The sequence below is a fragment of the Limanda limanda genome, chromosome 12 (genome assembly GCF_963576545.1).
Source record: "Limanda limanda chromosome 12, fLimLim1.1, whole genome shotgun sequence".
Taxonomy (NCBI): Eukaryota; Metazoa; Chordata; class Actinopteri; order Pleuronectiformes; family Pleuronectidae; genus Limanda; species Limanda limanda.
This window is the reverse complement of record NC_083647.1, coordinates 10,033,617-10,057,686: the sequence shown is the minus strand read 5'-3', so window position 1 is coordinate 10,057,686 and position 24,070 is coordinate 10,033,617. Positions and strand designations below refer to the sequence as shown.

Genomic DNA, 24,070 nt, shown 5'->3' with positions numbered 1-24,070 from the left:
CAATTCAGTTGAGTTCAGCAATTGATTGGTTAAGCTCATAATGGAACCACAACACCGTGTCAAACCAATTGCTATGGTGCACTACAGCCAAACGTATCGTTAAGTAACTGGTACACATGGGCAGCACAAGCCTGATGGTAAACAACGCTGTCAACTGTGCCTAGTCAGCATTTCACCTCAAACACACACACGCAAATCTCTCTTGTGTAATAAGCACAAATTGGAAGGCAATGGACCAATTAATCAAAAGGTAGTCAGTCTGGGGAGGCGGCCGATTACAACGTGTGACAACAGGCTTGAAATTACTCCTTCCCCTCCATCCATCTCTATTGACTTCCACAACCCCACGTGCACACAGTCGTGCCTCTATATGCTGATACATGGCTGATTTTCTACTTGGTGACTCGATTCCCCTTCTCCCCGCCCCAGAGAACAAATTGATGGCCGTGCGGTGATTAAATTCCGTTCATTTCATGGTGTCAGAAAAAAAAATCTGATTTACCAGCACCGGTTTTTTTTAAAACCCGCCTTCACAGTGGCTGAGTTTCCCTGATGGAAGGAGATGGGCTTTGTCTCCTTCCCTGCATCAAATGTGCACGTATGAGCACACACATTCAATAACATCCCTCCCTCTCTCCTTCCCTCAGTCACTCTCACGCACACACACACACACACCTATCTTCCATTCATTCACTCAGTAAAACACAAACGGCGGGGAGCTGAGCAGCAGCAGCAGCAGCAGCAGCAGTGGTGCAGTGCAGATCTCAGCGCAGTGGGACTGACTCATGTCGCCGGGCAAACAACAAGCGAAGACAAATAGAGCCAGAATGGAGAGAGAGAGCAGAGAAAAGGGCAAGTTGTCCTCACTAATCCACCTCCTGGATTGACCTCCGGTCAAACACTGCACGGCATTTTCTGACTCAAGCAATTAGAATAAAGCTGCGGCATTTAGAAACGATTTCTGGATATTTGGCCTGGATTTGCAATCAATGAATCACAGCTGAAACGACACACAACACCACTGCCTATTCCCTTTTTTCATTTTAGCTCATATTACATAACGAGCAGCTCGCTAAAAGGGTGCCAAACATGCACTCACGCCGCAGATAACAACCACGCGGCTTTAAAAGGAGATATCAGCCGAACAATGCAAAAGGGGGTGAATATGCACGAATGCGTGCACATGCGCTCAGAGGCTTCCATCCATAAACACACGGTGACCGCTCACATTCACTATGGCTCTCAATAACCACCGGCATGCAGATCATCCCGTTTCAAGGCCGCTCTGAGGTGTTAATTCCCAAAGGGGCCAGTTCCCGCTCAGTTTTATGACTTCAATAAAGTTGGTTTAAATATCAAAAACCTGAGCGGGTTTTCAATGACCGGCAGCACAGAAATAGGTGTGCAATATGCCATAAATCATGGGAGACAAGCAAAGGCATATTTATAGAGGAGATATTCCTATTAAACTGGTTCGAAACAGAGTGGTCGAGTTAATTGCAGGGTACTGAGACGAAAGAGAAGAGTCTTAAAGCAAAGACAAACACAGACGTGTCAAAAAAATCTGTCCGCAAGTCTACAATACAATGATTGATTAGTATATATGTATGAGTGAAGGTGAGGATGACAGAAACACATTCGACAGCTTCTCCTATGAGAGATTCAGCTTTGGCTGTGAGGGATGCATGTTTTCATGTGCATATATCCACGCATGTGTGGGTTTTCAAGCGTGTGTATGTGTGTGTGTGTGTGTGTGTGTGTGTGTGTGTGTGTGTGTGTGTGTGTGTGTGTGTGTGTGTGTGTGTGTGTGTGTGTGTGTGTGTGTGTGTGTGTGTGTGTGTGTTAGAGGCGGTGGGAAGGTTACACATCGTCTTTTCTCGATCTGGATCCCGTCTGCATGACAATAATAAGCTGTGTTTGTACCGGTGGCTATGATGAAATATCCTAATTATGGTAATGCTGAGGATTGGAGCCAGTCTGGTTTCTGACAGCCCCACAGCTGCCACTGTGAGTGGGCACAGACACACACGCACTCTGCGACTCGCACACTTTTATTCACACAAACAAACCTGGAAGGACAGAGGTGTTCTATACATGTACGTCTACAACATGACAAGAATACTTTCTAACACACACACACACACTTTCTCTCACCCCTCCCACCTTGCTGTGCTGAACAGGCCTGTGTGCGCAGTGGGAGTGACCATTCTCCAGTCCTACGCACAGGGATGCAACACCGTCAGCTGCAGAGCACACATCTGGAAGGAAACAGAGGCAACAGTCAGAATTAGGTGGTGTGTGTGTGTGTATGTATGTGTGTGTGTGTGACAGATGTTTTCATCACTCAGCATTGCATGTGCTCTAGTGTTTTTTTGCTAAAGCACAACCTGACCATTTCAAGAAAGAAGAACCAACCCTGATTTAGAAAACACAAATTTAGAAAGAAAAATATTTATTAAAATAAAAATAAAGGTTCCTGAATGTCTCTCTGTATTTTTACATCCTGATAATGATAATGTCGCATTAACCGATTGTTTTTAAAACATTTTCCAGATTTATCTGCCTCATTAAATCCAAGGACCCGAGGACAAACTCTCCAGCAATTGGCACATGAAAAGACTTTTCTCCGGATTGTAGCCTGGGAGGCAGGCCAACGTGACAGCAGGGAAACAAAAGAAAACTTCTGGACCTCCCGTGGAGCCGAGCTTCACTTGCTGAAGCAGGCAATCATAAAGTCAACAAAATGTGAAGCTACTATAGATATCTAGTCATCTGTATTTGACTCCCTTGTCTTAAGACGTTTGCATCAGGCTGCATGAAGACAGATGACAGACAGCCTCTTTCTAGGAGTACCACCATGAAATTACTTTGTTATTGTCCTTTGTGTCAGATAAGCGTTAATTCCCCCACTGTCGCCATTTGTCTCCCAGCCTCTTTATCAGCCTGCAGTTAATACGCCCTCTAGAGAAATACATGAAAACTGCAGGAACTTTGATTACACTACTTCTTATAATGAGGCCTTTAAGTCATTAAGCCGTCTGTTCAATTATGATGGCAGTGGGAGAAAACAATAATGACTTTGTATCATTAAGATGACACTCTCTCTGAAAGTAACTCTCTGTTTTGAATGTTTTTTGATGCAAAACAATGGAATAAACAATAAAAAGGCAGCATGTGTTTGCCAGCTGCAGAGATTATTAAGAGGTTTTCACGCTTGGTTAAGTTCATATCAGGAATCCATAATAACCTGTGTTCATATATCGTATATAATATAAATATATGTCACAATCTTAATTTCTACTCAGTTAACAATGTTAACTGTGAGTTCCTCATAAACACAAAAAATCTGAGTCGTAATATAAATGATTACTAATACAATTTACTGATCATTTCAATCTGTGAATGTACTTCTTGGAACTTCCCTTACCTTTCGAGTGAGTCTCAAACAAAAACAAATGCCTGTCCACCAGCTGGGTATCAGCCGTGCCCGTGTAGTGGAGTTTCAGTTCTGACACCTCGCTGTTCACATTAAAACTGAACCAAGCCGACAGAACGTTGTACATTCACACCGATAATGAGACCTCTGCTGTCGAAAGCCCCTTCTTGCTTTCTTTCTTTCTTTCACCCTCCCTTTCACCCTCCCTCTCTCTCTCTCTCTTTCTCTCTCTCCGTCTCTTAGTGGATACACAGTTATTTTTCTGCTGCCTTTTAACTTTTGACATTGACTCGTTTGAGGAAGTAAAATGTCCGGACATGGTGGGGTTGTTTTGTGGTGTGATGTGAGAAGATGACCTTATTTCTCAGCAGTAACGGCTAATGTGAGCAACTGATGACCTTTTAGGTTTTACACTAACAACACTTCCACAACGCTACAATGACAAAGATACTTAGAAAATGAATGTCTAGAGTAAGTACTAAAATAAAACCCAGCACACACTGACTGCTATCCCTAATGTGTGTGTGTGTGTGCCAAGTTGTTATATTTCACTGTAGATAACCTCTCTCTTGCTCTTCCACAAAAGGGAAGAAAACGAACTGCAACTTTTAAAAAGAACTTCACTTTCGTTGTTATTGTGTTTCCATGAAATAGGAACCTCCATTCTTTTCTGCCTCCCCTTGATACAACAGTAATTCCTCTAATGACTAGAGCTACAGGTTTGGTGCTGGTTTGTGGTTTGTGTGTGTTTTTATGGTAGTTGGATTTAAGCACCTGAGGAGGACTTGGCTCGGTGGTGCTTGCCGCGAACTTCCTGGTCGATTTCGGTGGGAGGGGCTGAATGTGCGCAGGCCACAGTTGGCGGCAGCGGCCCGTTCCGCCTCAGGCTCAGGTGCAGAGTTTGTTCGGCAAACAGCGTCTGGATCAACGCCAGGTCCAGACCCGACACACACCGACGGTTCAGCATCAAGATCTCGTCGCCTGGACGCAAACCTGCCAACACAAACACACATTTCAGAACAAGGAGCAAAAGCGTCACAGATTGCACATGATAGTGTTCCTGGGGATTTCAGGTTAAACTTCCTCATTTACTACGTAAGCGAGCACCTTCGTTGAATGCCAGTCCATCAGGAAGCACCTCGCTGACAAAGATGCGACTGTTCTTTTGGGCGTCTATGTGTCCCGTTACTGCGAAACCTGCGAGTCGGGAGAGAAACAAAGATGCAGACAGACTGTCAACAAAGTTAAACTGAGAGAAGGATTACATAAAGGATCATAAGGTGTGCAGAAAATTACAGACGCAAAAATCAATCCACAGCTGAGACTCACCAAAGTCTCCGGTGCTGCTCGGCCTGCTCATGTGCAGTGTAAACACATTAACTGGGAAAACCTCCAGCTGATCATGGACCTACAGGGTGATAGCAAACAAATCAATACCCATTAAAGGAAAGTTTAGAACTCTGTATCTGTGTGTGCACTGTGTACACCCTCCTCACCATGTTGCTGACGAGCTCTCCTGACGCCACGCATCGAACCTCCACGTCCACCCCCGCTGGCCGGTGCAGTCGGAGGCAGTGCAGAGCCGGCTCCAGCTGTTTCACCTGTTTACACAAGAGCCCCTGAATGTTCAGCAGCCTGTACGCACAAAGTCATCGCACATATTTCATGCGCCAACGCTTCGTCTGACAGCTGCTGTGTGGCCAGAGCGTGAATTTCATCACCGACTTCACACTATGTGATGAGAAATTTCTGGTTAATAAAAAAAGCCGTGTGCGTGTTTGTCCATCTGCAGGCATTTGCCGGCGACTGTGTGAAGTCAGACACACCTGGTGTCGCTGAAAATTTCTAGAGCATTAACTTTGTATTTACATGAGATCAAACCCAACATAACAAAACACATATTGTCGGCATTGTACATATGAATGGCCGGATTATGAAAACAAATTCTTCCTAATCTCAATGACACAACTGCTTTTGTTTGTGGTTTTTTTCACTGTCACTCTCAGGAATGCTGTTCATGAAATCATTTCTCTGAAGCCAACTGCCAAACCCACCTTGCAGGCCGCAGAGAGCAGGTCGGCGGCCGTCTGGTCTCTCCTGACGGGAACCTGCACTGTCAGCCCGTCTGGCATGTAGACGCCAGTCAGCTCGTCTGTGGCACCGCTGATGCTGTCCCACGCACCGACCTCAGGGGGCGACATGGAGTAAATGCTGGTCAGCACATCCACCCTCTGTAAGAGGAGGAGAGGAAAACAGGGGGAAGGAAGGGAAGGTAAATAGAGATCATTAAATAAATAAAGAAAGCAAGGAAATGGGTGAGCAGTGATAGATCGAGGGAGAGAGTAAATGGGGGAAAAGAAGGTGGAGAAGGAAATAAACAGAGAGAGTGAGTGAATGAATGAGAGGGAGAGTTTGAGTAACAGCCCACAAATCAATAGAGTTCCATTAGTCTAAATGCTTGGCTGTGGATCAAGCAGCAAAGCAAAGATGTCATACAATTAGCCGTTACGAAATTCAATTGACAATATAGACGGCAGTTGCTCCACATAATAATCATTGTAATGACCGTGTACACAAGATGACTGGCAGTGGTCTAGACACCCAGATGATATCGGTGCACGTCACCGGGACCTTTTCCATCTGGAAAAGCCACAAGCCGGGTTTTGACCTACAACGACGTGTGTAGGGGCAATTTATTTAACGTCAGTCAGACAGAAGGGAACTATTTGTTGGTGGCATTAACAGCGAGGTTTGAACCGGGTATTAAGCCCGCTGCTCGGCCTCACAGGCAGCCATTTGGTGGGTTTTGGTTGCGACTCTGTGTCTCTGGAGGGGGAAAGTGCCTCTGCTGTGCTGCTGTGCTGTGGGCCTGTGGGAGAGGCCGCAGTGCAGCAGAAGACCACAATTATCAAGACCCCAGATCTGGAGGAATGGGCTCAATCACACCAAATGTAGAGAAAAACCAGTGATTCATCACTTCTGACAAAGACAAAGTTATAAACTGAGAGACAGGACCAAGAGGAATAATTGCCTTAATGAGTAGGTCTGGGTTATATAGCAACGCATTATGGGATTATAAAACTGGAGAGTGGTGTTTGAGGCCTTGTGTCTGATGTGCATTTGTGTTTGTGGCAGAGTGTGTGTGTGTGTGTGAGCTGTTCTATCCGTTTCTGAAGCTGGATGTTTGCTCTTAATGAATAACCTTTTTTCTCTTCCTGACAAAAAAGCCCAAAGAGACGAGCTGATGTCTGTGATTCACAGCCTCACTAAGCTCCACACAGAAAATGTGCACACAAGAAGTCGTGTTGGCTCAGAAAAAACAGCTTAAACGCAAACATTTACTTTGTTTTCCATCTAAACGTCCCCATGACACGTTAACTTCAAGAATCAGCGCGGAAATACAGGCAGCCGATGTTCCTATCCCAGAATGTTTCCCTCAGTTGTTGGTGACGGAGGAAAACAAGGTGCCACTTCAACGCCCACCTCTTGAGGGATGGGTCATGCTTATAAATATAAAAAATAAAGCGTCATGGCAACTGTTTGCATAACCGGCCCGTTTGTGTCCGAGCTACATGGCGTGGCTGGAAAAACTAAGATTTGGTCGCCTGTGCTGACCTGACTGGCGGCTGACTAACACTGTACACTCTTTCACGGTCAAGGGAGGGCTGGAACTGTTTTCTGGTCAAAGTTCCGAGAGCTAGTGCCAAGAGTACAGACCAGGCACGCGCTGGTCTTCAACAAGTGCTCTGTGTGGCCAGAGCGTATTTACATTTGCATTCGGCCAAATGAGTCAAGCCATTTTTTATCCTTTTGAGTGTTGAAATTGTTTCCGCGCACGCCAACCTCCACCCTGCCGCTTCCAAACATAGAACACACTCGGACGGTTTGGTGGCCGCCACACAAATCCTCCCTTTCTGTTCCACTTAGCAACTGAGTAACAAAAATATGACAGCACTGACTCAAGCAGATATTTTGACCGTGAAGAGGAAGCTGAATTTTTTTAAGCCAATTTCCTGCTCTTATATCCTTTAAAAGAGTATTACTGTTTATTTCCTTGACGCTCCACCCAAGGTTCCTCATTCCCCTGCTGTGACAGGCGTTTCTTCACAATTACACACACAAGGTGACAATAACTGCTGCCCAGACTGGCTAGAACTAGTGCCTGTTCCTCAGCAGTGACCTCAAGTCACAGAAAGGGATGAGTATTAGTGGATAGTAGAGTGTGGCAACACGGAAAGAGGGATCAGTGTGCCAGGGACGACGAGAGCAGCGAGGTGGAGATCACGAGCCAATAAAATATCTCCACAACCCTCCTCTGGAATACACTCAATGAAGCAGGCCTTTGTTCATTACATTATTGAGCTAGAAGGGCACCCAGTAGATCCTGTACATCCACCAAGGCCCAACAGTCCCCTTAAATTCAATCAGGCTGCACCAAATGCACAAACTCATAGATATGAATCCCCTAAATATGTCTGATTCAGATTCATGCATCATTTCATGAGAAATTGGTGAAAATGTAAAAAAAAACTGTCCAGATCTATGGCAAAATTCAAAGGGTTCTGCGTGACCTTTATTTTGAACCTCCATGGAAGCCAAGGCAGCTGCTACAGTCACATATCCCATATAGATGTTTATGTCTCTCTGCTTTACGCCACGACCCAAAGCCACAGCCTCCTGGTATTGTTGCATGGTTAATAATCGTATAGGTCACACACGGTCACATGCTATACGAGAGTGCACTACAACAAAGCAAGGGTACACACCCTTTACTTCAAAAAGGTTGGAGGGAGGTGGTTGCTTATTAGAGAGATTCACAGGATTCGAGGAACCAGGAAGTACAGCATCAACAGTCATTAAGACAGATGTGAAGAAATGTACGTGTTGGCAAACAAATCAGAAGGGCTGTGCTGAACTCCTCTTTTTCCCACCCAGAAGAATCCTAATCCCCACTAATCAAAATGGACCCATGAGACGAGCTGTTTTCCACATTCAAAACCTCAGAGGGATCCAAACACTTGACCGAAGGGAAGCTGATAGATTTGATGCAAAATCGTTGACCCAATGAAAGCCATGATTGTTTCCCAAACCACTTCCTGTTCTGAGTCCATTTTCTAAACCCTTAATGAGGGCAGTTTTAACACTCGCCACATTCACCACAGCCTTACACTATGAATCACTGCATCCTGTGGAACAGTGATCCTCATAACACCCGTCCTGCTCCGTCTAAATGTGTCCATTATGCTCATCTGTCTGCGCCAGACTTCAACTGCTCCTCCATCGAGGCTTTGATGAGATTTTATTTTGAGGGACAAACAGCCATTCTCTAGTTTCCTTTTCACATGGAGGACAGTCATGTCAAAGTCATTCTCTACTAAAGGAAAAGTTTGCTATTTCAGAAAGGAGCTTAGCTTATCTCTTCATAAAGACCGGCGAAATGGGGAAAAGGTTCGACTGGAGTTAATACGAAAAGCTTAACGTAAAAAAAACTATTGTTTTAGGAATGGCTATGTGCTGAGCCATAGGACTGTGGATGGGTGACTTTCGTGAACCTTACCCTCACTTTGCCTGGCAAAGATATTATTTACCTCACACTTCAGCTTTGTATAGCTTAAACAAACAAAATAGCATTTTAACCATCACCTCGCATTCATTTTATCCATATTTTTGCAGGTATTCTGAAAGCTTTTGGATATGGACAAAACAGAGAAAATTAAGCACTGGAAACTATAGTGAGGCAGTATAGCCAGTAGTTCAAGCGAGACAACAATTGGAGACGAGGAAGACATTTCAACAAGGAGGAACCTCTTTTTGTGGAGAGACTTTACGTGTTAGTAGTAAGTCTTTTGTCTCTTTCTTAAGAGAAACATAAACATTTCTCTCAACTCTGCTCTGCCCTCTAGTAGATGTACCAACACGAAGGATGCATGGAAGTGACACCTTGTTTTCACTTAGTTTTTTCATATACTGTATAGACTCAACCCCCTAGTGCTGAACATACAGAAAACTGTTTAACTTTAAGATTGTCGCTTAAAGCACATAGTTTATTGAAATTCATAATGTTTTAAACTGGCTCATCAAGTTAATATTTATCACAGAGGTTGCCATAGCAATGAATGCACTGTTGGTTCACTCGCATACAAACACAGAGCTGTGTGGAAACGAGGCGTCCGAGGTGCCAGTAGGCAAATTGTGTCACCTTCGGACAGAGGCAGGCCAACTCTGTTTCGCATGATTCCAGCCTTTATAGTTGGAGTTGAAGCTCACAGAAATATTTCACGCTTCCTTGATGCAGGCATGTAAATACCCGATAAACTGCACACGCTACAGCTTAATGTCTCAATGTGCGGCTGCTCAGATGGCCAGAATTCACACTCCTCAACATTCATCACGTTTTACCATCCACACACTCACACATTCAATCGCCAACACGTCAACCCAACACCCTCCGTTAACTTAATTATGGTGTGAATCTAGGACCGTGTCCACAGCCAAGTTTAACACAGTCCCACTGCAGTAAAAGTCTGCCGATCTTTTAAGAGACACCTGCAGATCTACATGAAAGGGATCCCATCTTTCATCCTCGACAAATATCGTTACACGGCCCACAATCAAAGCCAGGAGAGAACGCTGAGGTCAAGGCAAAAGCTGACCCGTCCCAGCCGTGGCTACTTCACGCTGAAACTGATATTTCAGCATGCAAAACGCTACCATAGTATGGATGAGACAGATGGCAGAGGAATGTATAAAGGATATATCACAGATCCTGAAAACCATAATGGACGCACAGAGTAACCAAACGCTATGACTCACCTCGGTGCTCCTGGGAGGCAGTGCGTAAGTTTGACCTCCAGCGTCGCCCTCAAAGATCTGAAATGAAGGAACAAACAGTCAGAGCTGCAGACAGCAGGGCACCGTGCTGATCAACTCACAGGCAGTTAAGTGGCCGGCAACTCCGGCAAACACAATATCCGACACATACGCCGCTGTTATGTAGTTAATTAAAAAGTATGCGTGGCGAGTGCATCGCTTTGATACGGATTCCACAAGGGGGTCTGTGGCCTTTGAAGGTGCAGTGGTGGAAATATGAGAGAGTGTGTGTGTGTGTGTGCGCGCGTGTGTGAGGGGAAATCTTTCACTTCTCATTCCGTTCCATCTTCCTCCTCCCGGCTTGTGATTGCACGGCACGCTGCGTCTGGCTGAGCCCTCTGAGTTGGAGGTAACTCTGTGGCCTCACAGGGCCTGAACAACTCTATAACACAGCGGTGACAGAGCACTATCCATTATGTGAAGGTGGAACTCCAATCCTCACACAAAGCGGCCGCAGTTATCAGGTTTTGAGATAGTTTGTCACCGGGCAGTCGGAGGCATGATGGGTGGCATCGCTGCTGACAGAAATAGGGCGTTTTGTTCTAAAAATGGGTCACAGGTGCTTATATTTTTTGCTGTGAAATTAAATTAGATGAAGCCGAGTTTCCTGCTTAATTTCCCTCTTACTAGTGCAGTGTCCATTCTAAACCTGACTGTTTGGACTGGGCTGTTTGTTTGGCCTGTGGTGATGCTGGTTGCAGCTTTCTTTCTGAAACTGTAAGTGACCTGCAGTAATTGATCTATGGCAAGTAAAGATTGTCTGCAGAACTCAGTCGACCCCGAAGCTGCACCACCGCTAATGCACAAAGAGCTGCTTATTCAAAGATATGCACAAAACACTTAGAAATCGGTATACGGAGAAGACCTTGCAGGGAATATCCCCATTCCTCCGAAAACAATCCCAAGAAAATAAATCTCCTTTACAAAAAACTCCAGCTCCTGTTATGGAAGAACCCTCATCTGACCTCCGATCAGCAGACTACAGTAACTCTCCCTCCCCAACATGAGCACATTATAAAGTGGCTGTAAACAGCGCTGCTTCACCGTAAACTGACTAATTTTAGAAAGCTCCACAAACTCTCCCACAAATCCTCAGACCTTTCTGGCCTACTTCCCACAGCCTGCTGGCCAGCCCCTTACTGTATACACAGCAGCGCTAAGGCGGATGAGAGATGAGAATATGAGAGGGGGGGAGGAGGAGATTGGGGAGTGTGGGGGGGGGGTGCCTGACTTAGGAGCAAGGTTGTCAAGCGCAGCGTCATAGTGGTAAATGGGATTTAGGCTTTAGTCAACACAGATGAGTCGGTATGGAAACTGTGGGAGAAAGAGTGCCGGGTAATGCTCTGATGTTTATGCTTTGAGAACCAGGGGGGGATTGAGAGAGAGAACAAGGCTGAAAGGGAAAAAATGAAAAAGACGTATAGTGAGAAAAACTGAGGCGGACAGTGAGATGAATCTCTAGGTTTAGGAGATTAAATAGGCAGGAAAAAATAAAGAGGCTAAAACGTAGTGGATTTGAGTTGTAGGAAGAGAGATAAATGGAGAGGAAAAGGGTGGGAAAGTAAGAAGATCTATCTTGTAAATCTTGGCGAGAAGCTCAGTCTGGGAACCTGAGAAGGTAAAAACAGATTAAGTGCATGGACGAGGAGTTTGGCTACGGAGACCGGCCGCGCTGTCCAAATCCTTTCGCCAGCAAACATATGTCTTGCCGGGGCTACGTGCGAGAACAACTAGGGAGCTGGTGATGTCATTCAAAATGGCCTTGGTTGAATTACCCCAGAAAGAATAATAGAAAACTGAAACTAACACTACAGTGATCTCTCACAAAACGCTCTGAAAATCACTAACAGCCATTAACTGCTCCTCATTAGCCTCCCTGTAAAGAAAAAAGACAAAGCAAAGACTCTGAAAAGAGCTTGAAAGAAAAGAAAAGTAAGAGACCTGGGGGAAAAAATAAATAAAGGGAAGCTCTTTAATATTTAGCGTCTTTACACCGACCATCTGCTAATGACTGCAGGGCTGAGGGAAGAGTGGAGGATGCCATCCACCACATATGGCTTTTAATAATTCATGTGTGTGCTGCAGCACCGCCTCGGCCTTCTGCACTGTGAATGTAACTGGGCCTCATTAGGGCCGGCCGGCTGGAGTTCCCGGGGAAAATAATACACACTCATACAGACACACTCACACACACGTAGCACCTACAGTAGCTGACAGACGTGCACAAATGCACAAATATCACAGAGCAGGTGGTGGCATGGATAAGCCAGATAAGAGCGAGTGAAACGGGACAGGGAACATTTTGTGAGCAGTCAAAGGGATCAGGACTCACCAGTGGAAGAACATGACCGGCTCTTAACAGCTCAGGCCCCATACTGACAACACCGCTAACTGAGTTAATCAAAACCACGCTCCTCTCCTCGTCCTACAGCTAATGAACACAGGCCCATAAAAAAAAAAGGACTCGCGCAAATGGGTGCTTCCTGTGGCTGTTCCTAAAATAGACCACCGAGAGTAGCGTGTTCTCCAGGGCCGTACCTTTAGGGCACAGAGTGGTGGAATTCTGTATCAATAAATAAATAGCCTGCATGAGTCTAATTACTAACCTGAGAGGACTTTTTAGACCCCCCGCTCCCCCCTCCTCCCGTCTGCATTTGGGGAAAGGAATGCTCCCCTGTGCTCAAAGCTGATTGGAGGTTTGCAATCAAAACTTACCGGGAAGCAGAAGGGGGGTGGGTCGGGGGAGGGGAGTGACATGAGCTTATGTGCTTCTAATTAATAAACTCTCCTTTGGGGGGGAATGTGCTGAAAGCGCTGCACGACTCTAACGGTCTTTCATGTCGGCGCTGTCACTGTACATGTGAGTAAGCAATAAGGCGACGTGTTTAGGCCTGTTCACGTACAATGTGACAGTTTCTCTCAGCCTTTTTAACATTTGGATTAGTAAATGACCTGGTTCTTATACCATGCAAATTATCTAGTCTTATCAACCATTCAAAGCGATTTACTGTGTTTATCCATTCATACACACATGATCTTAGAGCACAACTATGACCCTGTTCAGAGATGGTCTTAACATCTGTTTTTAGCCATCCAATCACAAGTGGGGGATAAGGAGGGTTGAGTGGGTCATCCTCTAATCAGCAGGTCGGCGGTTTGATCTCAGTTTTCCCCATTACACATGCCCAAGTGCCGTTGGGCAAGAAACTGAACCTTGGCTGTGCCGTTCTCTTAGAAAAAGTGTTGCCCATAGAAGCACTGCATGAATGCATGTGTGAGTAGGTCAATGGCAACAATACTGTAAATACAGTATTCTGTAGTCAGTAGTCTGAAAGAAACCAAATACATCCTCAATGGGTCCTGAGATCCGATCACTCAGACCTCACTCGGAGGTGGCCACATTCTTTTCACTGTGTGAATGCAAATGTTAATTCCAGGTCTGAAAAGTGGCCTTAAGTACATGCTGCACTTTTTCCATCACACACCATTAACTTGCTGTCGTCAGCGTCAGGGGCAATTTGGGATTAATAAGTGAGTTTAGCATGCGGACCGGAGGAACCGGGCATCGACCCTGCGTGTTCATATCATGTGTATATGCCCCCTCCCGCCGCTAATCCAGACCACCTGAAGCATTTTATTTCTCTTGAGATGAGATTAGTAAGTGCTGAAGTAAAAAAAAAAACATGAAAAAACATGTGCAGTTTGTTATATAATCTTTGATCTTAGCACCTCTGTTTGTGTGATTGAAGCGATTGCTCATGGGTTCGCTGCAAGTCACATATTCAAAACAAAGAATCTTCCACCTCTACAAAGTGACACGGAGACAGAACACAGTAATCTTTGTGACAAGAAAATAGCAGCAAAGTGTGGCAGCATCTTGAACCTACATGAAGCGCTATGTAGTTTACAATTTTATCCTAAGGCAAGGCAGCTGTACTGAGTTTGACTACAAAGAAAAACACCGACAGCAGTGCATTTCTACTGCAGAGTTTTACATATTTGCATAAACGATTCTGAATACTGGTTCATTAAAAACGTTGGAAGATATTGAATATAAAGATATTAGACATTATAACCAAGACGCTTTGCTACAGCCCTGAAACTGTTCATATGAGAGAGACAAGGAGTTTTTATAGCATTTGAAATGATTTTTTTCATAATAGCACCCGTCTCTGTGCATGTAATTGTGGGCGCAGTATTACCTGTGATACAGAGGGCCTCTTGTCCCGGCCTCTCTTCGTGAGGTTGTCGAGACCTTTGAGCGAAGAGAAAAGACCTCTCTTGTGTTGTCTGTAAGTCAGGGACAGCGAGCGCCTCCTCAGAGTGGCCTCATCTCGGGAACAGATCTGAACAGATTGTACAAAAACAGGACTGTAATCATCTGGCTCAGCAAAAGAAATGTCATCTAATCAGACCATCTTAATTAGGTTCATGTTCCTCCAGTAATGCAAAAAGGACGTGTTATTGGGATGCTTTTCTAGTTTTGGGATTTCAAGGTTGCTGTTAGACAACAGGGGAATTGAAAGTGAAGTATTGCAGAACAAAAAGGGAAGCCGCAGAGCAACCAAACAGGAACTACAGTTTGTTCTCTGATTATTAATTTAGCATTCAATCATTTGTCTTGACCCAGTCGAAGAGTTCCTCACCAGTGCGTGGAAGGAAGAGACCGAGAAGATCCCCAGGCGCCCCAGGGTGGTTTTGGTAGGGCGGCTGGCGATGGCTAGCAGGCTCTTTGGGTTGGGCAGCTCCCCCCCCTGAAGGCTGGCCAGGTAACAGCGCATCCTGAAGAGATCCATGTTGAACCGCTCGAGATTCTGCTCCCACTGCTGGATCTGAGGAGACAGGAAGAAGGTTACTTTGGTAGGTTTGGTGGAGGTGTTTTCGAAGCACTTAGTAATCATGAACGCCATTTTTGATAGCGAAAACCAAATGTTGTTGTCCTAACCCAGGCTGAGTACATAGACGTGTCCTGTGACATGTTGGCACAAGCGAGCGAGCGAGAGTGAGAGAGAGCGGAGTCAGAAGGGACAGAACAGGTCAATGAGCAGTGCACAGATCTACTGATTAATGAAGAAAGATTTTACAAACTTGAAAAATAGTATCAATCATAATGGGTCGGTCAGTGTTGATATTGTAGCTGTGTCCACAAACAACTCAACGTCTGGACACTGAAAGTTAATTCAATTTGTTGTGAAACTGTCGCGAGACCGAGGGCGTCGGCTGAGCCCAGGATGCATTCATGTTCACACAGTGAAAAGAATGGCACCACCACTTGTCATAGGATCCCTCGGATGATAGCGCCAGGTCTGAACGGGCTCCAAGTGAATTCAGTGGACGCGTTTGGGTGGAGGCAGTGAAAAAGAGAATTTAGGGGAGGTAATGGCTTGGAGAGGGGGAGTCAATGAGGGAGATCTAAGGTCAGTCGAGTGCTTTCCATCAAGCTGCAATTGCTTGCAGATGTTGGTGGAGGGTGAGGGCATAAATTGGTGAAGGTTTGATAGTGAGGGGTGAGTGTGTATTGAGCAAAGGTGTGTGTGTGTGTGTGTGTGTTCGTGTGTGTATGTGTGTGTGTGTGTTTGTGCAGTAAATCCAAGTGCCCGTTTTTATGTAAGTCTAGAGAGGATTGTGATGTTGCGCAGACCACCCGTTAAACCCGGACCGGCACACAAACCAGGGAGCGCATACACACACAATTTACAGTTGCCTTCCATGCCCCCCCGTCCCTGTTTGCACTATGTAAGCTATGAGAAAGTGCTTATTTTGTTGGCTGGAGACCCGTTTTAATGAGAACATTCAAGTTAAACAACCCTCCATAACAACTGTCTTTAATAGGTCTCGTCTGCGCTGCGAGTTCATTTACAATAACACACCCTATGGCGTTGTCCTTAGGTCTCTTTCACGTTAATGGCATTCTGTAGGATCGGAAACAAACTGAGGAGGGACGGGAGGCTGCTGTTTTATGAAGCTCTGACTTACACAGTTAAACAACTTCAACAGAAACTTTGCACAGAGATCACCAAGGGACCGTGCCGAGCTATGTTATGTGCTGAACCCATGAAAGCGCCTGTGACCGTAGCTGTGCAGGTGGCCTCGGTTAACAAGTCACGAGTCAGTGACATTCAGCAATTATTTCCAATCCAGACCATGAGACCAGCAGCTCAGAGTCAACATGCTTTGGGTACAAAATTACCTTGCATTCTGTTATGCCAGATCTCTAAATAATTGAGGCATCAGTGCCATCATCTATCTCTAGGAATTCAGCACAGATCAAATCAGAGATTAATTAAAACACAGACATCAGTGCCTATCTGACAGCAACTTTACAAGTACATAGACATATATACTGTAGATGTATATGGGTCAATGACGTGACGCCTATATATTCTGTCCGACTGCATTTTCTTCTGTTAAAAAGGTTTAAATACATAAAGAAATACCATATATATATAAATGTAGTACCTCTCCCGTATATGTCTACACTTTAAATTTCAAAAAGACCATCGTTCTGTTTTTTAAAGTGTCAAAATATCATGTGGTGCGACCATCCGGTCATGACTGCTGTTGTGAAAACTTCTTTGAAATTACTCAAAATCTATTCAAATTTCTTTTTCTGCCATATTTGCCATGATTTCCAAAGTCGTTTGTAGTCCTGTACAACATTGCAAAGCATTTGCATTTACATCATAGTATACAAACAAACTTTGTCCGATGATGTCCATTTTATGACATATCATGTTTTGCGACCATCAAGAAATGACCAATTAGGTACTTTGATGTTATAATCCATTCAAAGACAGGAAGTTGCATCATTAACCATTTTGCCAAGAACCCATGGAAGCAGCAACAGGTTTGTAACTCTCTCTCAAATTTGGAAAAAAAATAACCTTTTTCACAACTGGTATGTAGCTGCCACATTTGAATATCATGATGTTTGACCTCAAAAAAACTTATTTTATTTCTCAGAATATATATATTTTGATTATAAATTTCATAGTGACCAATTCTGTGGAAGTGAATTTTGACTGAACTAGAAAATATCATGTGGTGCGACCATTGCAGAGTGTTTTACATAATAGATGCATGTCCTAGATTGGGAGTTTGGGGGCTTTTCTATATTCAATAAATGATTTATATACAGAAAGTACTTTATTCTAGTATTATTTTGAAAATATTTCTATGCAATTAAGAGTATTTTTTTCTAATATTTCAGAAGCAATCTCAGAGACATGGATTACAGCGTTACTCTGCTGACTGTGAACTCAAAGACTTTGTACACAAATCCTGTGATTACACATTCTTCATCTTGCTATACTTTTATACATTTGCTGCACATAGATGCTCTGTATGAATGTGTGTGTGAATTGGTAAAAAACAGTACTGTAAAGAGCTTTGAGGGGTCATCATCACTAAAAAAGTGCTATATAAATGCAGAGCATTTACCATTTGTATAAACAGTGTTCTGAATTAGAAGTTAATTCCAATGAGTACTTTGAGGATGACTCAGTGGGGAGGGAGACATTACTAAGCACATCAGATAAGCTCCTTCCTCAAAAGCACAGACAAATTTAGGAGAGTCGCTACTTTAGAATAATAAATATAACCATCGCACCAAATCCTTGCATGAGTCTGATTTACACGCCATCTGGATGTGTTTGTTAACAGTCAGATATCTGCATTCTCATTCAGACATGAACGAAAATAGACCTTAGCAGAACATTCAGTTCAATGATCCATGCCAGGGTGTTTTACTGATGAACAGCAAAGCCTTTAAGCAATCGACTGCTTCACGACTCAAGCAGGTTCGGATCAAAGCAGTAAGACAATCAACTGACATCAGTGAAAAGCAAAGGCATGTTTGGACCCATCTGGTCTACATGCGCCACTTATTTACATCCATTGCAGTGCCATTAAGCTCAGCAGCAATAAGCCTTTCTTTAACAGATTCTCATCTTTTCTTCTTTCCCCTCTTTAACATCTGCTCCTTGCTCTCTGTAAAAGCCCTAATGCATAATAAGTCTTACAATGCAACTTGATCGCAGTGTGTGTGTATGTGTGTGTTCTTGTGTGTGTGTGAGTGGAGGTAAATGCAGACTTCAAAAGAGGATCAGCTGGCACTGATTTCTGAAGACATGGGTGGGGGTGGGCGGGGACATCAAAGTAGTGCCCTGTTGGTGCGAGACAACCCAAACGAAACCTTAAATCTATCATCAGCCTCTGGGCGCCTGTACCAGAGTCTTGTCCCATACCCCTCTGACCCTATCATTGACTCCCAACCCCCGCCTGTCTCCTCGTCTACACTGAACTGGCATCCTGGCTAAATGGAAACAGATCCACAAAGTCGGTCAAGTAGTCAGGAGGAGACATCTCCACTGGTCATTGCGGCAGTGAACTGTCCAACTTAGACACACATGGACATATTTCCACTCGGCATGCTTTAACGAAAAAATACAAATAATGGACAGCGACCATTATGCTTTTCTAGCACATAAATGCATTACTCACTGGCCAAATATGGACCCTTGTGGCTATGCAGGAATTATACCAAATTTTCAAGAAGACACTTTAAATGGATAGCTCACCCCAAAATGTAAATTCACTCATTATCTACTCACCACTATACCGATGGAGGGGTGGATTATGAGTATCTTGCGAGTGGTAGGAACTAGCTGAGGATAACAGCAGACATTAAGGCTAAAAACATTTTGTAAATTACATTTTGAGTCGAATGTCTTATGGATTAGTTTAGGATGACACCACAGGAGCAGTATGGAGGCATTTTGTTTTTTTCTTGTTACTCTTTTGGCTGCAACTCTGTTTACCCCTGAAACTACAAAAATATGTTTTGTGGACTCTCCATCAGCATATTGGTGAGAATATAATGAGTGAATTAACATTTTTGTGTGAACTATCCCTTTAAGTCTCTGACCACCTGAGTTGCAGGTAGAAACCAGCTCCATGATTTCCCCCACATTCCTCAACAAACACTTGTTTCTTGTAAAAGTATTTGTGTTCTCGCTAAGCCATCGGTTATGGGCCTTTTTTATCACAATCTGTAATCTGCTGCATGCAGGCTACGGCAGAGTGCTCGGTGCTTGGCATTCTCCCCTAGGCAGTGAGCAGGAGGAGGAGGAAGAGGATAATGCATGTTGCGAGACCCATTACCAGGAAACATCTGGAATCCCAATCTGATGCTTGGGGGAAGAGAGCTGCTCCCCTGGGCCCCTCGTGATGCGTTCGGGGACCAGTGCATTTAGGCCACTTCACCCAACCACAGACAAAAATAAAGCTACGGTGTGTCCCCGCAGTCACAAATTCAGGGAAATTAAGTGGGGCATGTCATATGGTCGCTATATGTCTCATGCAGAATAATAACACACAGGAGTTTCAAAACTAAGTATGACAAGAGCGTATGATAGGCAGCTGATGTATCAACAGTGTAAAATAGATTTGTACAACTGATGTCACAGGATTAACCAACACTCATGCCTTAGTATCAGTTCCATCATCAACACCACCTTACCTGGTTCTCAATAGCTTTGCGGTTCTTTGGGTTGTTGACCACCGTCAGCTGCAGCTCGGCCATCTTCTTCATCTTTCCGTCCATGTCGATCTTTTGCAGCAGCCCTCGGACCTGGCTACGCAGCAGACGCACCGTGTCCTCCTTCCCCTGACGCTTGGCCAGCAGTGAGGCACTGGCAGAGTGAATGGCCGTCACCCAGTTCTCCAGGTCGGTCTGGTTGCTGGCCTGGAGGGGCAGGGAGACACAGGGAGTTTAGATTTGATGAGGCAGTAAGGCCAATATTTTTGTTACAAGATAGATTCAAAGATCTGACACCTTATAAATCTCCTAGAATTTCCAGTCCAACAATATTGTGTTATTATATCATGTATCACAATAATATAATTGGTTGGTAACTTGGGCTTCGCTGGATCAATAAAAGAAAATGTGATTTGCAGCGCCTCTGAGAAACCACAGGTTATGAACTGTTGCTGAAATTAAACATACATTTTCCCTCTTAATAAGCCATTTCATGATCATCTCTGTCTTTATAGGGTGATTCATTTTGGAAAAGAACATTTGTTGTGAAGCCCCTATTTTTCAATGAGGATGACTCATGCTCAACAGGCCGTGTAAGTGGAAACAAATGGAAGAAACAAATGGAAGAAACCAAGGCTTGATGTTTATGTTGCAGAGGTAATTTCTCTCTATTCTTCCCCCTGGGGCTCCTTCACCTCAACACCATTTTATTATTTATAGGTCTGGACACTGCAATATAGTGCAATCTGAGAAACTTGTAATTTTGAGAGTGGAGGAGTCTACATGGAAGGAGCCAATAAAATTGGTCCTGATATGTAGGTCAGTAAGCACAAAGGGCAAATAAGCTGGACTGTCAGAACAACTTGTCAGAGAAGTTTGGGCCGTTTGCTCGCAAGACCTAAAAGGCCAACATTGTTCATTTCATATGCCTGGAAGAGAAGGTAAAAAGTGTCTCTCAGGTATAATTCAGCCAAAATCATGCACTGCATGCTACAATGTATACCCTATACATTCCTTTCTTTGTCTGGTATTAGCATATAAACACCAACACATTCCATTCACACTTAAATGCACATAAAGATTAAAACATTCTTTTCTCAATAACACAAATATGTGTTATATATGGAGAGCTGCGTCGGCTGATGTGCTTTACCTGAAAGAGGTATACATCTCCGTAGGAGTTGCTAAGGCAGAAGACATTCTCCCTCTTTGGATGTTCAGGAACGGCCTGGACGATGCTGTCCTCGGCCAAGAGAGCGTAGCGAGGCGACAGCTCCTGCTCCGGAGAACCTTTACCATAGGTCTCGTAGAACAGCAACGTACAACCTGGAAACGAAGATGTGGAGATAAAGACAAGACAATAGATTTACATGAGAAAGTGATGCAAAATGAAAGAGTTCTTCTAGAGTTTGGGTGTTTTAAAGACAAAATGTCCTTGTAAAAACATCCAAGAAATGTATTCAGCGGGACTGGGATATTTGCAGCAGCATTGAAACATAAAAGCAAAGAGATTTGTTCTCCCAAAAGTAAGAATCATAAAAGCGTTAAGGCTGTCCTTGCTCTACCCTTAGTTTTTGAAGAATGAAGAGATCTTAATTGTCACTGAACAGGTATAAAGACATTTTGTGTGGAGCAAGCTTGTAGAGGCTCGATAAGGTAACACACAAGGATTAAATATAAAGTAAAGATAAGGGCTGAAGTATAAGCCATACAAATATTAAATTATTATAAAATATATGTAAAAATGTGTGTATTCCAGGAATTGAAAAAGAGACAATACAGACAAAACAAAAATAAACAAAAAAGCAAAGATAAAAGGGACATTCCACAGAACAAGTTATCAGACAGAAAAATAGAAAAAAGAATGGACTTGGGAGTTGAGGATGTAGATGAAGATAAACAATAATAAAACGTTGCAACACTTAAAGGCAGTTTGTGGATAGACACACATTAACCCTGGATTTTATCATTATCAGCAGAATTCCCCGTGAGCTTTTAAACACTAAATGTCAGGTGTGAAGCCATGGTCAAGGACAAAACTGCTGTTTTGGAAAAAAAGGAAAAATGTGTGCTCCTCAAACCTGAATTTAAAAAATATGAAATTCGTATAATCCTCTTAACTATTAAGTCAAAGCCACCTCCTCTATCCGCACTCAAACGCACCTTTCAGGGTCACCCAGTACTGCTTCCACTTGCGGCGGGTCACCAGCTCCAGCTTCCTGTCCTTGTGCAGCGTGACAAGGGGTTTAAAAGAGAGCCAGCCGGCCCGCCGGACCACCCCCTGCTCCTTCTCAAAGAGCAGGTCCAGCTCCTCCAGAGAGCCCTCTGCTGACTCGCTGCTGCTCTCCCCCTCTTCGGTGCCAGTGGACGGGTCTCTTCTCTCGCCTCCTCCCCCTCCACCTTGCCCTGTGCCCATGTCCAGCTCCCTCATGAAGTTCTCATAAATATTCTGGCGCAGGGCATTGCTGGTTGTTTGGGGGATGGCCCCTGAAGATATGGCCTTGGACGTTCCTGGGAACCCGAGGAGGCTGGAGACCTGGGAGGGGGAGCTGGTGTCTGCAGTCAGGCCGTCGACTCCACTGTCAAAGGCATCACTCAAGTCCTTGCACCGAGATTCCTGATAAGGCACAAAAGGTGGAAGAAAGGCATGATGACCAACTATTAATTAGATGAAAGACAGAGGATGAAGGGAAGGATGAGACTTCCATTACAGGGATCAGTTTTATTGATTAGTTAGCCTTGGACTAGTTTGAAAATATAAAAACTTATTTCACAGATTCATTGTTCCAGTTCCTATATATATGCAAAAATAAACCATGTTTGCCCATAGACATAAACAGCTCTGTATATATGCATGACAAGCCCTATGAGCTTATACTGGGAAACCTTTCAATTAGCCCAGGGGCACTGCACAATTGCAGGAGAAACTTTTGGGGAAAAAACTCGAACCCACTTCAAAGTCTGCGTTTCAGTCTGCAAATCTTTTTTAAAAGGCTGAGAAAGTGGGACAATTTCCTGCGATGGCACCTGGGAGGTTGGAACCCTGCAGGCTTCGACAATTTCACGTCATTTGAGGTCTGCCTTAGCTTCCCAATTCCCCAAATGAACACTTGATAGAACTCCAGTCTTTCATGGCTAGTGACAGCCTCCCTTCTACTTGAGTAGATTGCAGCATCGATTCTGACCCTGGCAACATAGTGGAGTGCTCTCAACATGCAGACGCACAGTAGTTGCTGTGATGACAGCAATCATTCTCCATCTTTGTTTGCTTGTTCGTGTGTCTCCCTCTGCTTTGTCCATGTCTTCTCCATCCCTATCCTTATTTTCTACTATTTCCACCCCCTATTTAATAGTTAACAAATATATATATGTTTTTAAAGTCTTCTCACATCCTTTTGCCAGACAGACCAGAGATCCTGTTTAGCTCCAAGGCAGAAATGAACCCTGTGAGCCCACAGTGTTCTCACTTGAGGACTGCCTTGGTTTGACCATTATGTTCAACTGCCGCCACAGCACTGGTATGCTACAGCCGTAGGAAAACTTGCACTGTGCACTGGGGCAGGTTTACGTCTGCTTTCCTTTAGCGGGCACAGTACAAATTTATCCACCGTCTCCCTCCTCCAGCTGCCTTTCATTACGAGCAGGTTCTTGGTCTTTGGCATCAGGGTCACAGTTTGACCTTTAAACCCACAACAGAGCCCTGGAGCACAAGTGGAGGGAAACCAGAGCTGGAGGTGCTCCTGATTTTGGTTTACCAACTGAAAGGAGGCAACGTGACCAGCCTGTGGAGACGTATGCCGCGGAGGTTTGGCATTCAACAAAATGGCCTCCAAAGGAAAGAGGAAATTATTCCGCAGACAAGCTTCTTTGCTGTCGCTACGTAGACAACATTACCATTAACAGCTGTTTCTGCAATCGTGCATCAAATTTCCAACTTCATTTGAAAGCAGCGCCAATGCTAACTCTGGTTTGGCTTCGGTTTCCATCATTTCCACTGAAGTGAGCATGCTAATCATGCTATTCGGCCATGCGCATCTGCAGTCTTTGTGTTAGCATACAGGCTGCCCTGAAGAAGCAGCACTGCTCAGAGGGTGTAACTCTGTCTTACTAAATAAAAACATTGGCAAGTGATCATCACCACCACCCATCCCTGAAAAACATGGCAGGTGAGATAACTTGCATATTGCACCTTTATACACCTCCACTTTAATATGAGCTTGTTTCAA

General features: G+C 44.3%; 1 protein-coding gene across 1 annotated transcript in view; it reads right to left on the bottom strand.

Moving 5' to 3' along the window:
- tiam2a (TIAM Rac1 associated GEF 2a) overlaps positions 1-24,070 on the bottom strand; it is a 53,594-nt gene that overhangs the window by 25,718 nt on the left and 3,806 nt on the right. The window contains exons 3-14 of the mRNA XM_061082386.1: positions 22,008-22,461; positions 20,998-21,170; positions 19,827-20,051; positions 14,953-15,138; positions 14,509-14,652; positions 10,250-10,306; positions 5,491-5,667; positions 4,933-5,037; positions 4,766-4,844; positions 4,544-4,633; positions 4,211-4,429; positions 2,164-2,258 (exon numbers count right to left, since the gene is read on the bottom strand). Coding sequence (XP_060938369.1) covers positions 2,164-2,258; positions 4,211-4,429; positions 4,544-4,633; positions 4,766-4,844; positions 4,933-5,037; positions 5,491-5,667; positions 10,250-10,306; positions 14,509-14,652; positions 14,953-15,138; positions 19,827-20,051; positions 20,998-21,170; positions 22,008-22,461 — 2,004 coding nt within the window. The remainder of the gene's footprint in view (positions 1-2,163; positions 2,259-4,210; positions 4,430-4,543; positions 4,634-4,765; positions 4,845-4,932; positions 5,038-5,490; positions 5,668-10,249; positions 10,307-14,508; positions 14,653-14,952; positions 15,139-19,826; positions 20,052-20,997; positions 21,171-22,007; positions 22,462-24,070) is intronic.